We start from the raw sequence: 16,120 nt of genomic DNA, 5'->3' as shown, positions 1-16,120 counted from the left end.
GCTAAATGGAATGGCCTCCACAGCCTCCACTTCACCCACTCCCCTCTCCCCTCTCCCCAGCATTCCCCCGCTGTAGGTCATGCACAGACTTTCATTAAATTATGAAGCGTTAGGTCCGCTCAACCAAGGCAATAAGCATCCTATGGAAACAGCACCGATTGAATTGGAAAGAATGCACACACAGGAAAGAGGAATAAACAAAACAAGAAAGAAAAAAACAAAAACACACTGCAGAAACTAATAATAAGTACACAAAGTACACAAGTGTATTTATTACATTTGCAAGCACTTTGTTCTACATTTCAAAAACGCCACCATCAAGCTGTTGGCACATTTATGTACAAAACAGATTAATTGTAATGCCTGCTACAAAGCACTCTTTGTGAAAATACAAACTCTAATACCAGGGAAAAAAAAAAGCCAAAAACATCAACATCATTACATAAGTTTAAAAGACAGTTTTAAAAATCATCACAAACTGTTAAGACACAGAACCGAAACACTATAAGATAGAATTTAAAGAAGCCCATTAATACTTTTGCTGAATATCTGTAATACTGCATATATCAGAAAAATGTTGAACCAGTAAGATAACCTAAGTGTAAAAAAAAGAAGCAAAACCCCAAATTAATTAAATAATACTACAGAATGCATAATCATGCCACAGATAACCCTAGTAATACACCCCCTACCTACTACAAGAATTGTAAAATTATGGATGATGCACAACTAGTCATTGTACAAAGATTGTTTCACTCAATAAATTTTATTAGAAATGCACTTACACTGAGAAAGGATTTCACAATGGTCAAATAGTGCACAATACTACCTAGTTTTTATACACTGACAAGAAAGTCTTGTCAGGCTACATCATTTTAAAAGACACTTTACAGCATTCTTGTAGCATTAGAAATAACCGGAAGAAGAGTTAAGGTTAAAACAAACACCAAATTTGGTCCGATAATACTGATTGTTTTTTTTTTTATTCCTTTGATATAGGTACGTCTTATAAATGAATACGAATGAACATTTGGTTAAAATGACTTACTTGAAATAAAAACACAAGATATCACTACACTTTGAAAGGATACATTGTATAGTGGCCTCTGACCTCACTTTAAAAAACACTACAGGTAAACCAACATAGATTGAAAGGCTGCAAGCAAAGCTATTATATTAATGGAAGCCTTTTCAAATATATCATACACATTGGAGGGATCGTTTACAGAGGTGCAATCCATTAAAATGCTTTAAAGTAGGTAAAACAACTTCAGAGGGGTTAGTGTGCTTATTTTTAATATACCACCTTCATAAAGGTAATTAATGTTCACATTAGCATATTAAAAGTTCCAATCCAGCCACTGCTTAAGTCACAAAGCGATCATTCGCCAACAGTCCATGGTAGTTATTTCTGTTAAAGTCATGTCTATACTAAACTTTAAAAGGTAAGCCTGGTGTCACTATCTTAAAAAGGTAACTAGCCATGCATTAGCATCACTGTTTCTACATGCTCACAACAGAAACATGAGTCATCAGAGAGAAATGCTTTTAAGTACATCAAGAAAAGAATAGTGTTAACAAAGATAAGAAGCACTTTTTTTTAAACCTACTCTTACAAATTTAGAAATTGCACCTTAGATTGATGAAAACATTAACCAGGGCCTATAGCGACACGGCCACTGATCTTCAGACAGGATTTTTGTGTTTCGAGTCATCATGATATCATTTCTGTCTATTGTCATAATGTACAGTGGTCCCTTTGAAGGTTACCTGTAGTTAAACTAGTTACTGAAACCAAAACTAAAAAGTATAAAAAGCTACTTTTCTTTTCAAAACATAAGAAAGAATGCAAAAGGTGTAATGTATAACACATGGAAGTGGTTAAAAATCAAATCTCTGCATTTGACAATGTTAATTTCCTTGATCTTACAGAATTAAGTGAGTTTGAGAAATTTAAAAAAAGAAAAAAAAAAGCTGGATAGGAGCTTGTAGAAGAGATCTGATTACACCAATTTAACAAATTAGGAAATGGAAGTGCTACACAACAAAGATGTGTATTCGGGTGATTCATAAGTCACCCCCCATATCATTGATGAGAAGCACTTCCATTTTCTTTTTCAAAAGATTGGATGGTTGGATGGCCCTTAGTTAAACACCAATGCATCTGAGTGACAGAACTGGAAGGTGGTGTTTATGTGTACGCATTGAGCCGCTCTTTGGAGCGAGTAGAGTGGATGTCATGAAGCTCCTGCTCCTCCTTGGACTTGATGTCTTCATACTTCTGCATCCGGCAGGCGTCTTTCACATAAGCCCAGTTGGCAGACAGAACCATAAGGTAGTGGACCTAATCAAAGACAAAGATAATTGATGCGGGAAGTCTGTTCTGTGTCCTCATTACACCTTGCTATTAGGAAAGAAATGTTCAAATTATATACTTCTGTGGAACGTGTTCATTAACAAAATGGGATGAAGATTTCTGCTGTAATAGAATGTAAATAAAATATATTCCTTCCTCAGTCCCCCTACAGTGACAATATCTTCTTGGCGCACTTTTTTCAGTATCTCTTTCTTCTTCTTCAGCTTTGAGGAATCCAAGGGTCTTAATTCAATATTTTAAAGCTTTTACATGATGCTTCCTGTCCTTCTGCCCTCACTCAAACCGTAGACTACACATTTTATGGTTACATATTTATGTTTTCTAATCTATTAAAGGAAACAGTCTCACATACAGTGGACTCCAGTGAACTGGGACTAATGAAATGATACACTGCCCAATGTGTAATAGAAAACAGGTTCATGGAAACCCCAACATAAACCTGTGGATTTAATTACGTTAATTTTCCATTCATTGAATTTTGCACTTTACATTGCAAATGACAAGAGAGCAAGCAATGTGTCATGTGAATCTTGTATTATTTTAATTTTTTTAAATGTTTATTATTTGGCTGCACTGTTTATTGGCTGCAGCATGCCGGATACTCAGTCTTCACTGCACCATGAGAACTCTTAGTTGCAGCAAGTGGGATCTAGTTCCCTTAGCGTGGACGGAACCTGGACCCCCCGCTTTGGGAGAATGGAGTGTTAACCACTGGATCGCCAGGGAAACCCCTGAATCTTGTACATTATATAGCTAGAATAGTTCAAGAAGGAAGCTCCCTATTTTTCCTGAGGAATAAAGTGTGAAATACTGAAGCTCCTGGTTTTACCTGAATAGACTGAACAATGAGATCACTTATTTGTTTTTCTTTCTTTGCCTTCCTTGTAGTCTTTGAGAGAGAAAAAGACATTTTCCAATTGGTGGATTTTGATGGATGAATAGTAAAGAGAAACTAAGTTGTCAGGTATGTACTTTCTCTGAGCCTTAAAGGGTAGCATTATTTTTACTTATAATAAAGTAAAATAGAACAGGAAAAGTTTTTATTGAATTATAGTGATATTCTATATTGTGTATGTTACAGGTATACAGTATAGTGATTCACAATTGCTAAAGCTTATATTCCATTTATAGTTATTATAAAATATTGGCTATAGTCCAGTGTTGTACAATATGTCCTTGTAATTTATACATAACAGCTTATATCTCTTAATATCCTGCCCCTATGTTGCCTCTCTCCTGTCCCTCTTTCCACCAGTACCTACTAGTATTTTTTTAAATTTCTGTGAGTCTGTTGCTTTTTTGTATATTCACTAGCTTGTTGTACTTCTTAGATTCCACATAGAAGCGATATCATACAGTAGCTGTCTTTCTCTATCTGACTTATTTCACTTAGCATAATACTCTTCAGGTCCGTCTGTGGTGTTGTAAATGGAAAAATTTCCTTCTCTTTTATGGTTGAGTAATATTCCATTGTATATTTGTAATATTACTTAGTAATATTCCATTGTATATACACCTCATCTTTTTCCATTCATCTGTTAATGGACAATTAGGCTGCTTCCATGTCTTGGAAATTGTAAATAATGCTGCTATGAACACTGGGGTTCATGTATCTTTTTTAACTAGTAATTTTTCTTTTCAGATATATACCCAGGAGTGAAGTTGCTGGGTCATATGCTAGTTCTATTTTTAGTTTTTTGAAGAACTTGAAAATTTTGATTAGTCAAGATAGGAGCTAGGCTCATTCTAGAAAAGTAGGGATGAACATTAAGAATGCAAGGTAAATTCCAAATGGTGTCTATTGTAATATGTTCATGTTCAGGCAGTCAATAGGCAGTAGAAAGGAATTTTGACAAAATAATTTTGATACAGCGATACAGTAAAGCAATGAAATTCCTCTCAAATTCTGTATTTTGCTTCATTCATTTAGAAATTGTAAGCCACAGGGAAGTAGGAGCTCTGAATTATATTCTTGCATTTTCATAGTGAAAGTTTAATCACTATATGTATGTGGATTAAGTAAGGCTTGTACACATAGCCAAATTTGTGTTGTTGTTGCTGTAAAAATATCAAGGGCCTTGGAGAGTGCTTATCAAGCAGCTGGTACTCAGAATATTTGCCATAGGAATGAATTTATTTTTAGATGTTCAGAAACTTTCTCTTTGAAATCTGAGAAAAATATGACCCCTAAATTATTACTAAGAATCTATGAGTGAAATACTAAAAAGAATGTCAGTGTTACTGAAAAGAATGTCAGCGTTACTCTATTTTAGAGACTGGAGTTTCCCAGCAGGTTTTCAGATATTTCACCTGGCCCTAGGTTAATGCAAGCTCCAGGCTTACTACCAGACCTCAGCAGATGAATCCTGATCACCGAAATCCAGAGATGCTAAGTTGACTACTTTTGTCAGCAGACAGACCTTCCTAATATAGTGAAAAAAATAACGGAGTAGTGCTATGCCCTGCTTAGTCGCTCAGTTGTGTCCGACTCTTTGTGACCCTATGGAGTGTAGCCCGCCAGGCTCCTCTGTCCATGGTGATTCTCCAGGCAAGGTTATGTGAGTGGGTTGCCATACCTCCTCCAGGGGATCTTCCCAACCCAGGGATCGAAGCCAGGTGTCCCGCATGCGGGCAGAGTAGAGCACACAGGAATCTTAGACCAATTCTTACAACCCTTGCCTTAAATGACAGAGGATTTTTAAATACCTTGGTAGAGTGAAATTCATCGCAATTTTCTGAAATTTTTATAGAAATAATTATGGTAGCTGTCTTCTGAGATTTGAAATGAGATGTGTTGAGGTTAATGACAGTTGCTATCTTACAAGTACTGATAAAGCATTTGATGGTAACTTCAACAAAGTATATTTTAAAGAAATGTTAGCTAATAGCAGTGCTATGGTAGCTATATTAATACTGGGAACAATAGAAGTAGTTCTATCAGTATTTTCTCTGTTTCCAGAAACATAAACTTGGGATGTCCATCAATATTTAGAAGTTATTTACTTCTTAAGGAATTTATGCTTTGCCTTTATTTAGATATCTAAAAGGATGCTTAGTACTTATGAAAGTAATCTTCTAAACTCTTGCTGTTTGAAATAAAATTTATTTATAAGTTAATTCCTAAATCTATGCAGATTTCTTAAGAAATATATAACATCTAAATTTTCTATCATCTTAAAATCTTTTGATAATAGGATAACTTTATAGGAAGCATTTTTAGAGTCATTTAAACACTATTTTATTCAGACAGGTACTTTTCACTAATGTGTGCCTGAAGGCATGTGTCTTTACACAGAATTTTACACACACATATGTTGCAAATGCAAACAAATGCTTTATTATGTACTGCTTTTCAGAAAATGATTTGATAGATGTTTTATACATGGGTGTGCATTGCTTGAAGATACACGACCCTGGATTTATCCATTACACAGAAATGTGTGTGTGGATGCAGGTGAACAGATGTTTCCTGTTATCTCACAGCCAGGCTATTTGGGATTATGGGGTCTGGGATATCACTGCCCAGAACCTGTGGATGATTCTATGTTAAGAATATAAGGCCTTTGCTTATTGTTTTATTGTGACCCCTCAATTACTCAGGCAGTGAGATCTTGTTAAGCACCTCATATTCTGAAGTGAAATTCTTGTGGAGACATTTATACACCAAATCTACAATGTTGAGCAATTAACATGATATTGAATTAAAATATCTGAAAATCCACTATGGCCCTGATATGGCTATTTTTGTCAGGTATTTTTGAAAATAGGGTGGTGCTAGTGGTATAGAACCTGGAGACATGAGAGATGCTGGTTCCATCCCTGGGTTGGGAAGATTCCCTGGAGGAGGCCATGGCAACCCACTCCAGGATTCTTGCCTGGAGAATCCTATGGACAGAGGAGCCCAACTGGTGGACAGTCCCTGGGGTTGCAAAGAGTCAGACATGACTGAAGTGACATATATACACATTTTTGCAAACAGTTTTATAAAACAGAGTCAGGTCTTAATACAAATTGATTTCTGAAGTCACTGAAAATAACTGGTCCGAAGTGGCTCACCAGCACATTGTCTCTGCTTTCCTGTTACTAGTCTTTGACAAGAGAAAAGCACTCATTTTTTTCCCGAATGTTCCTTTCACCAACATGTTGGACAATGTATTGGCACCGTAAGGAAAGGAATTAGATAGTTCCAAATTAACTCATCATTTCTGGGTATTGAAGCTATTCCATAGCTGAGGTTACTGGGCACCTTCTAGAGCTCTCTGCTACTTAGATTCTGCTGCTGCGGCTAAGTCACTTCTGTGCGACCCCATAGACGGCAGCCCACCAGGCTCCCCCATCCCTGGGATTTTCCAGGCAAGAGCACTGGAGTGGGTTGCCATTTCCTTCTCCAATGCATGAAAGTGAAAAGTGGAAGTGAAGTCGCTCAGTCGTGTCTGACCCTCAGCGACCCCATGGACTGCAGCCCTTCAGGCTCCTCTGTCCATGGGATTTTCCAGGCAAGAGTACTGGAGTAGGGTGCCATTGCCTTCTGCACTTAGATTGTAGGACACGAAAATAAGGACAGTGGAACCTGGCCACAAAAGCTCCTACAATGTGCAGGGTCCATGTTCATTGTTGCCACTTGGCCTTCCACTAAACAAAATGGAACTCATGGTGAGTTACAAAGAAGAGACTGGATCTGGCAAAATTCAGGTCCTCAAAACTTGGTAAAACCTGACTTTCAGGACTTGTTCTTAATATTTTTTAAGAAAGTTATATACAGAAGACACGACCAGAAACTACTAAGGTTTATGTGAAGAAAAATAAATTAATCCTTTTTTCATAAATGACTCTATAAGGAGGAAAAAAGGGTAACATAAGATAAGGAATTGATTAAATTATTTGAATATCCCATTGATGCATATGTAGTATATGCTAAATAAATAATTTTTTATGTTAACAGTAGTCTCATATCTAAAATGCTAAGGAATTTACTTATTTGGGTTAGTGTTACCAATATTATTTGAATCCTTCAACTGATTACTAAATGTCAATTCTATTATAACAAATATCTTTCTTTAGAGTAAGCCTTATTTTTCACTTAATTATTTGCCCATTCTCCCCCTCTCTTTTTTAAAATGATGCTAGAATACATATGATTCCTACAGACTTTGGATATTAGAGGCAAATGATCGTCTCTACAGGCAAAGTGAAAAACCAAGCCTCAGAGCTTTGAGTTCTTACCATAGCGATGACTGCAGCCCCAGCCCCGGCAAGGGCAACAATGAACAAGTGGAAGGTCATGTTCAGCTGCAAAAGAAACCACAGAGAAACAGACACGCATCAGGGTTACAACAGAAGAGTGACAAGGCATCCTTAGCCTTATGAGTAGGAACTCTGCTCATCTTTACCAGAAGTGCACCTCACAATATCTTTTCTCCTGCTGCTGCTGCTGCTGCTGTTGCTACTGCTGCTAAGTTGCTTCAGTCGTGTCCGACTCTGTGCGACCCCATAGACGGCAGCCCACCAGGCCCTCCCGTCCCTGGGATTCTCCAGGCAAGAACACTGGAGTGGGTTGCCATTTCCTTCTCCAATGCATGAAAGTGAAAAGTGAAAGTGAAGTCACTCAGTTGTGTCTGACTCTTAGCGACCTCATGGACTGCAGCCTACCAGGCTCCTCCATCCATGGGAATTTCCAGGCAAGAGTACTGGAGTGGGGTGCCATTGCCTTCTCCATGTTTTCTCCTGCAAGTTGTTTAAATCTTTGCAACTGCACATTTTAGTATAATTTCGTGTTAAAGATCAGATCATGGTTAATAATGATGGTTTCCAATAATATTATAACCATGAAGGCTATGGGATATCTTTTAAAATATAGCCTTATGATTTTTCAACTTTCATTAAAATGATAGTTTCTAGAAAAAAATTTTTATCATAATTTTTATTGAAATACGCAGAGTATCTCATTCTTATTTATTTTCTCATCCCCCTGCATAACAATCACATTTATGTGATATTGCAAGTGAACTTGCCTCTGAAAGAAAAAGGCGGGAATTTGATGTCACTTTAATTATATATTCTTCAAATAACAAAATGAAGCTCAAATTCTAACAGAATTAAAGGCTGCAACAACACTCACCTCAGTGGATTCACACATTCTCAGGAAATTCTCAGAGACAGTGCAAATTTTCTTTTCTTCTCCAATTGTCACAATCCCTACAACATTCAGAAAAGTACAGTTTAACATTTTACATATTTTCAGGATCCCAGAGAGAGAAAAAGAAACTTGAGTGGATAAAATACAAGTAAGTTTCCTTTTATGTGATATTGTAATGGAAAACCTCTTCCTCAGCTTTCGTGGCTTGATAATAATCATGAAAAATAAAACTAAGAATGGAAGATCAAGACTATTCAAGCCTCAAGCAATTTAAAACATTTTCAATCTGAATTCAATGGGATCTAGCCACCAGAATCTTCAGATTCAATTGTAGCTAATTCATTGGTTTGGTCCATTAATGGCATGGTGTAGGCATCAGAATTATTTGGATAACTATGCTCCAGATGAAGTCAGGATCTAAAAGTATTCTGCTTGTACAAAGCCTCCGTTAGTCTATAAAAGCATATTGCCCAAAGGAGCAATTTTTCTCCGCTAACGCTGAAAACAGTGTTATTAGTAAGAAGAAATAAAAAGCTGCAATTTCACTCCCATTTATCCTTGCTCCAGTTGGTTTATGGATCAACAGCATCAGAATCTCCTGACTAGAGATCTCTTCAAGAAAATTAGAGATACCAAGGGAACACTTCATGTAAAGATGGGCACAATAAAGGACAGAAATGGTAGGGATCTGACAGAAGCAGAAGATATTAAGAAGAGATGGCAAGAATACACAGAAGAACTGTACAAAAAAGATCTTCATGAGCCAGATAATCGCAATGGTGTGATCACTCACCTAGAGTCAGACATCCTGGAATGTGAAGTCAAGTGGGCCTTAGAAAGCATCACGACAAACAAAGCTAGTGGAGGTGATGGAATTCCAGTTGAGCTATTTCAAATCCTAAAAGATGATGCTGTGAAAGTGCTGAACTCAATATGCCAGCAAATTTGGAAGACTCAGCAGTGGCCACAGGACTGGAAAAGGTCAGTTTTCATTCCAGTCCCAAACAAAGGCAATGCCAAAGAATGTTCAAGCTACTGCACAATTGCAGTCATCTCACACACTAGTAAAGTAATGCTCAAAATTCTCCAAGTCAGGCTTCAACAGTACGTGAACTTCCAGATGTTCAAGCTGGATTTAGAAAAGGCAGAGGAACCAGAGATCAAATTGCCAACATCTGGTGGATCATTGAAAAAGCAAGAGAGTTCCAGAAAAACATCTACTTCTGCTTTATTGACTAAGCCAAAGCCTTTGACTGTGTGGATCACAAAAAACTGTGGAAAATTCTTAAAGAGATGGGAATATCAGACCACCTGACCTGCCTCCTGAGAAATCTGTGTGCAGGTCAAGAAGCAACAGTTAGAACTGGACATGGAACAACAGATTGGTTCCAAATCAGGAAAGGAGTACGTCAAGGCTGTATATTGTCACCCTGCTTATTTAATTTATATGCAGAGTACATCATGAGAAATGCTGGGCTGGAAGAAACACAAGCTGGAATCAAGATTGCCGGGAGAAATACCAATAACCTCAGATATGCAGATGACACCACCCCTATGGCAGAATGTGAAGGAGAACTAAAGAGCCTCTTGAGGAAAATAAAAGAGGAAAATGAAAAAGTTGGCTTAAAGCTCAACATTCAGAAAACTAAGATCATGGCATCTGGTTCCATCACTTCATGGGAAATAGATGAGGAAACAATGGGGAACAGTGGCAGATTTGGGGGGCTCCAAAATCACTGCAGAAGGTGACTACAGCCATGAAATTAAAAGACTCTTGATCCTTAGAAGAAAAGTTATGACCAATCTAGACAGCACATTAAAAAGCAGAGACATTACTTTGCCAACAAAGATCTGTCTAGTCAAAGCTCTGATTTTTCCAGTAGTCATGTATGGATGTGAGAGTTGGACTGTGAAGAAAGCTGAGTGCCAAAGAATTGATGCTTTGGAACTGTGATGTTGGAGAAGACTCTTGAGAGTCCCTTGGACTGCAAGGAGATCCAACCAGACCATCCTAAAGGAGATCAGTCCTGAATATTCATTGGAAGGACAGATGCTGAAGCTGAAACTCCAATACTTTGGCCACCTGATGCGAAGAATTGACTCACTGGAAAAGATCCTGATGCTGAGAAAGATTGAAGGCTGGAGGAGAAGGGTACGACAGAGGATGAGATGGTTGGATGGCATCACCGACTCAATGGACATGAGTTTGAGTTAGCTCCAGGAGTTGGTGATGGACAGGGAGGCCTGGCGTGCTGCAGTCTTTGGGGTTGCAAAGAATCGGGCATGACTGAGTGACTAAACTGAACACATCAGAATGTCCTGGGGAACTATCACAAATTTGTATCTCTGGATCCACTGGAGGACTGATCCATCATAGTCTGTGAATGTTTGCCGGGAGTATTGCATTTTTAACAAGCACATAGGTGATCACTGCCACAGACCTCATTTTACAGAAGTGATCAAGTTCATCCTAAAATGGGTCTTTGATTTTGTTTTGAGGACTCCTGAAGTGTTAAACACATATATACATGAAAGGAAAAATTCACAACTTCTGGGCAAACTAATACCTCAGCTTTTAGCACTTGCTGCATAACAATATATGGACATATTGTTTAGTTTTAATATGTACACATATTCACACATTCTTAGCTTTGAGGTGCACCATCAAGGCTCCATGTCTATGGATCTGGTATACTAATCTGCTTTGCCAATGGTTTGGGCAATTATTTCAGTTAAAAAAAAATGTACTTGCAATATCTTGAATTCAGAGATCCTTCTCTGGGACCTTCCTTGTTTGCCATGGTAAGTCTAAGAGGGGTTAAAAAGAACCTCTGGAAGATGTGTCTAATAAATCATCATTAGTGAGAAATCTTCCCAGGAAAGGCTATCTTTCTCCTTGCTGATCTGTTGCGGACTTCATTCATTCACATGAAACACCCTGGCTATGCATGCATTTCGTTGCCTATTTCTTTACTCGAATTTGCAGCAAAACTTCTAGGAAGTGTTGCTTAGGCTCAGTTTGCAATTCCTTTCTTTCCATTTTCACTTAAACCCCTTCCAGTCAAATTTCACCCCAATCCTCCACTGAAACTTTCCTTATGAAGATCACTCATGTGCTCCACATTGTTAAAACTGAAGATGAATTCTTAGTTTGCCTTCTATTCACCAGTCAGCAGTATTGGAGGCAACTGATGACTCCTGCAAGGCTTCCCTGGTGGCTCAGTGGTTAAAGAATCTGCCTGCCAATGCAGGAGACATGGGTTCAATCCTTGGGTTGGGAAGATTCCCTGGAGAAGTAAATGGCAACCCACTCCAGTATTCTTGCCTGGGAAATCTCATGGACAGAGGAGATTTGCATCCTTCATGGTCTCTTTATTTGGATTCCAAAATCTACATCCTCCTGTTTTCACCTTTCTGTTCTCACCGGCTTATCCCTCTCAGTATCTTTGTCTGGTTCCTCCAGTGAGCTAGGATCTCTTTCAGTGGTGCTTCCTGGTGTTTGGTCCTCAGTTATCTGTCTCCTTTGCTGACCTCAGCCATTCTCAGAGCTTTCAACTTTAAACATTATCAAGATTCCTAAATCCATACAGGCAGCCCCATACTTCTCTCCTGAAACCAAGACCCAAATATCCAATTTCTTACTTGACAACTCTATTGAGACTTCTAATAAGCACCTGAAAAACAACACTGCCGAAACTGAAGACTGATCTTCTCCCTTGTCTGCCCCACTCCTAAGCAAGCTCTTCTGGTTGGCTTTCCCATCTCATTTGATAGCTAATCAACCTTCCCAGTTGCTTAATCAAAAAGATGAATTCCTTCTTGAATCCTCTTTTCCTGTCAACCCCGACATACAACCCATCAGGAAATTCTGTTGCCTCTGTCTGTACCCATTGTGATCCACAATTGAGGGGTTGGTTTTTTTCTTTTCTGATGCCCTATGTTTATAACTTGATTGCATATGAACATTAAGGATTCTTATTAAAGATGTATTATTTGGAGGGTAAATAAATGCTATCCAGGCAGTAGATTCTTTGTTAAGAGCAAACAGAAAGCCTGTACAGATGATGTGAAAGGTTGCATGACACCTCTTCACATCACAGAGAAAAGCTAAGCCTGAATAAATCCTGGATGAAAGTACAAGAGCAAAGTGAATAAGTTGGCTTAAAACTCAACATTGAGAAAACATTCACGGCATCTGGTCCCATCACTTCATGGCAAATAGATGGGGAAACAGTGGAAATAGTGACAGACTTCATTTTTTTGGCCTCCCAACTCACTGCAGATGGTGACTGCAGCCATGAAATTAAAAGACACTTGCTCCTTGGAAGAAAACTATGACCAACCTAGTTCAGTTCAATTCAGTTCAGTCACTCAGTCGTGTCTGACTCTTTGTGACCCCATGAATTGCAGCTCGCCAGGCCTCCCTGTCCATCACCAACTCTCGGAGTTCACTCAGACTCATGTCCATTGAGTCAGTGATGCCATCCAGCCATCTCATCCTCTGTCATCCCCTTCTCCTCCTGCCCCCAATCCCTCCCAGCATCAGAGTCTTTTCCAATGAGTCAGCTCTTCACATGAGGTGGCCAAAGTACTTGAGTTTCAGTTTTAGCATCATTCCTTCCAAAGAACACCCAGGACTGATCTCCTTTAGACAGCATATTTAAAAGCAGAGACATTACTTTGCCAACAAAGATCTATCTAGTCAAAGCTATGGTTTTTCCTGTAGTCATGCATGGATGTGAGAGTCGAACTATAAAGAAAGCTGAGTGCCAAAGAATTGATGTTTTTGAACTATGGTGTTGGAGAAGATTCTTGAGATTCCCTTGGACAGCAAGGAGATCAAACCAGTCCATCCTAAAGGAAATCAGTCCTGAATATTCATTGGAAGGACTAATGCAAAGCTGAAACTCCAACCCTTTGGCCATCTGATGCGAAGAACTGACTCATTTGAGAATACCCTGATGCTGGGAAAAATTGAAAGTGGGAGGAGAAGGGGACGACAGAGGATGAGATGGTTGGATGGCATCACTGACTCGATGGACATGAGTTTGATCAAGCTCCAGGAGTCGGTGATGGACAGGGAGGCCTGGTGTGCTGCAGTTCATGGGGTCGCAAAGAGTCGGACATGACTGAGTGACTGAACTGAACTATGCTGTAACAGGGCTAAGGTTCAAAGAGCAGCTTTAATCATAGTCATGCTTTACACTTACCCGATGTATATCCCCTACAATATCTGGGATGTACTGGACTAAATATATTGCTTATCAGAAATTCAAACTTAACTGGGTGTCCTATAACCTGGGTTGTCCTGGCAACCCTCTCTGTGAGACTAGCCACATCTCTTCCAATTTTAATTTTTCATATTAGAAGAATTAAAGGAAGATATTTTAGTTGGCAGGGTGGGGGGTGGGTGGGGATGCTGAAGTTAGGGCTGTGGTTTTCCGAGCAGCTATTTTCCAGTGACCTCCGGCAGTAGGTGCCAAGGTTTCCTTTTCCTGTGTTTACAGAGACATGATTCCAAGGTTAAAACTTTCCCCAGAGAAGACCTGTCCACGTTCCTTCCATCATCTTCTTGCCGAGAACCCCATGCACAGAGCAGACCATCCTGATTTTCATCTGCATCACACAATGGGGGCTGGAACTCCTTCCAACAAGAGAGTAGGTGGACACTGTCTTGGAACATTGGGCTAGCTGGTGATGGACTGGTTCGACCATACCCTGCAGTCTGTCTACAGTCTAACCTCAGAGCCATAGTCTAACCTTGCGATCCCCTCTACTGAACTGTTTCCCACTTGCCTGAAGTATGGGGACACCCACATTAGAGAAAAACATTTAGAACACTCTATTAGATTTTAAAGGTCTTCCCTGGCGGAGAAGGCAATGGCAACCCACTCCAGTACTCTTGCCTGGAAAATCCCATGGACAGAGGGGCCTGGTGGGCTGCAGTCCATGGGGTCGCTAAGAGTTGGACACAGCTGAGCGAAAGAGTTGGACACTTTCATGCATTGGAGAAGGAAATGGCAACCCACTCCAGTGTTCTTGCCTGGAGAATCCCAGGGATGGGGGAGCCTGGTGGGCTGCCGCCTATGGGGTCGCACAGAGTCAGACAAGACTGAAGCGACTTAGCAACAGCAGCAGCAGGTGGCTTGGATGGTAAAGAATTCACCTGAAATGCAAGAGACCTGGGTTCGATCCCTGGGTCAGGAAGATCCCCTGGAGAAGAGAATGGCAATCCACTAACAGCTGTGTTGTAAAAAAGTATCAGTTTTAGCACATGACTTGGCATATCTTCTATAAATTCTGTAGCCCCCATATTATTACAAAGGATGGGATGGGATTCCAAACAGGTTAGGTGAGCTTAGACTCAACTTTCCTCATTCATAGTTCAGTGCTTGTTTCAACAGGTGAGGCAGCTCACTTCGAACCAAGAACAGACTCTGAAACTGGATGGAGCGAATCCAGCGCTCTCACTTACTAGCCGTGTCACCTTGGACAGGAAACTTAACCTCCTGGGACCTCAGTTTTGTCATTTATAAAGAGGATAACCACGGAACCCACCACACAGAATTACTGTGAGAACTCAACAGGCAAACATATACAAACTATTGTAAGCCCTTATACACATAAGAAATTATTATTATATGAGGTTTCAGCCCTAAATAAAAATAACCCAAGAGGACTACTGATTGATTTAGTATTTTTTGATTTTTTTTATTATGAAATGGTAAAGTTTAGTTTTTTCCCCTGTTTCAGAAAACAATGAAGTATCTATTTCCTAGGTGAGCTTCATAGCAGACTTCACAGACTATATAGTTTATCGGCGGAGAATGAAAATACTATGCAAACACTACACGGTTCATGTCGTAAGAGTGACTTGCACTCACTCTGAAATTCCCTTAGTTTGGTTTTAGAAGAATGACTTAAACATGAAGATTCTGATGCATCTCTCTCTCTGGTCAAAGTAATTATGGTTCCAAAGTGGTTTACACTAGTTTGCTCAGTTGCTCAGTTGTTTCCAACCCCTTGCGACCCTTAGACTGTAGCCTGCCAGGCTCCTGTGTCCCTGGGACTTTTCAGGCAAGAATACTGGGGTGGGTTGCTGTCTTCTTTTCCATTACACTATTTTAAAATGGAGCAAACCGTATGAGGTGTTGTATTTACAGCCAGGGATACACCTACCAAACTGACGAAGGTCCAGGCAGAGATTCGCTCCCTCCACTAAGGTGGTGTTTCGGCAGATGGTCCACAGGTTGAAATACATGTAAACTGGCAGTGAGGTGAATGCCGTGACTCCCAGCCAGGCCAGCATGAAAAGGTATGTCAGCATAATAAACTGCAACAGAGAAAAAGTCGAGACAGGAAACATATAAGCTACTGGGAAGGAGGGATTCTGTGTTTAACCTACACAGCTCAATATTTATCACAACTCCGGTAGGTCCTGCCACCAGTAAGGAAGCTGAGAGAGGGTGAACGTGGATCACGAGAAGAAAGGGGCTGGAAAACTGCATCACAGAGGTTCTGATGTACAGAGGAAGAGTTCCTCCGTCTGCATCTTAATGCCTGTTTCATTCATGTATTGATCTCGAACATCTCACCACACATTATTT

At 39.6% G+C, this 16,120-nt stretch overlaps 1 protein-coding gene across 2 annotated transcripts in view; it reads right to left on the bottom strand.

Moving 5' to 3' along the window:
- Window positions 1-243: 243 nt before the first annotated feature.
- GPM6A (glycoprotein M6A) overlaps window positions 244-16,120 on the bottom strand; it is a 252,786-nt gene continuing 236,909 nt past the window's right edge. For both annotated transcript variants that reach the window (XM_006078113.4, XM_006078112.4), the window contains exons 4-7: window positions 15,693-15,846; window positions 8,496-8,572; window positions 7,601-7,666; window positions 244-2,344 (exon numbers count right to left, since the gene is read on the bottom strand). In XM_006078113.4, coding sequence (XP_006078175.3) covers window positions 2,192-2,344; window positions 7,601-7,666; window positions 8,496-8,572; window positions 15,693-15,846 — 450 coding nt within the window. In that variant the 3' untranslated portion in view covers window positions 244-2,191. The remainder of the gene's footprint in view (window positions 2,345-7,600; window positions 7,667-8,495; window positions 8,573-15,692; window positions 15,847-16,120) is intronic.

Source organism: Bubalus bubalis, chromosome 1, assembly GCF_019923935.1.
Source record: "Bubalus bubalis isolate 160015118507 breed Murrah chromosome 1, NDDB_SH_1, whole genome shotgun sequence".
Lineage (NCBI taxonomy): Eukaryota > Metazoa > Chordata > Mammalia > Artiodactyla > Bovidae > Bubalus > Bubalus bubalis.
Note: the sequence above shows the minus strand (reverse complement) of the source record. Positions and strands in the feature narration are given on the sequence as shown.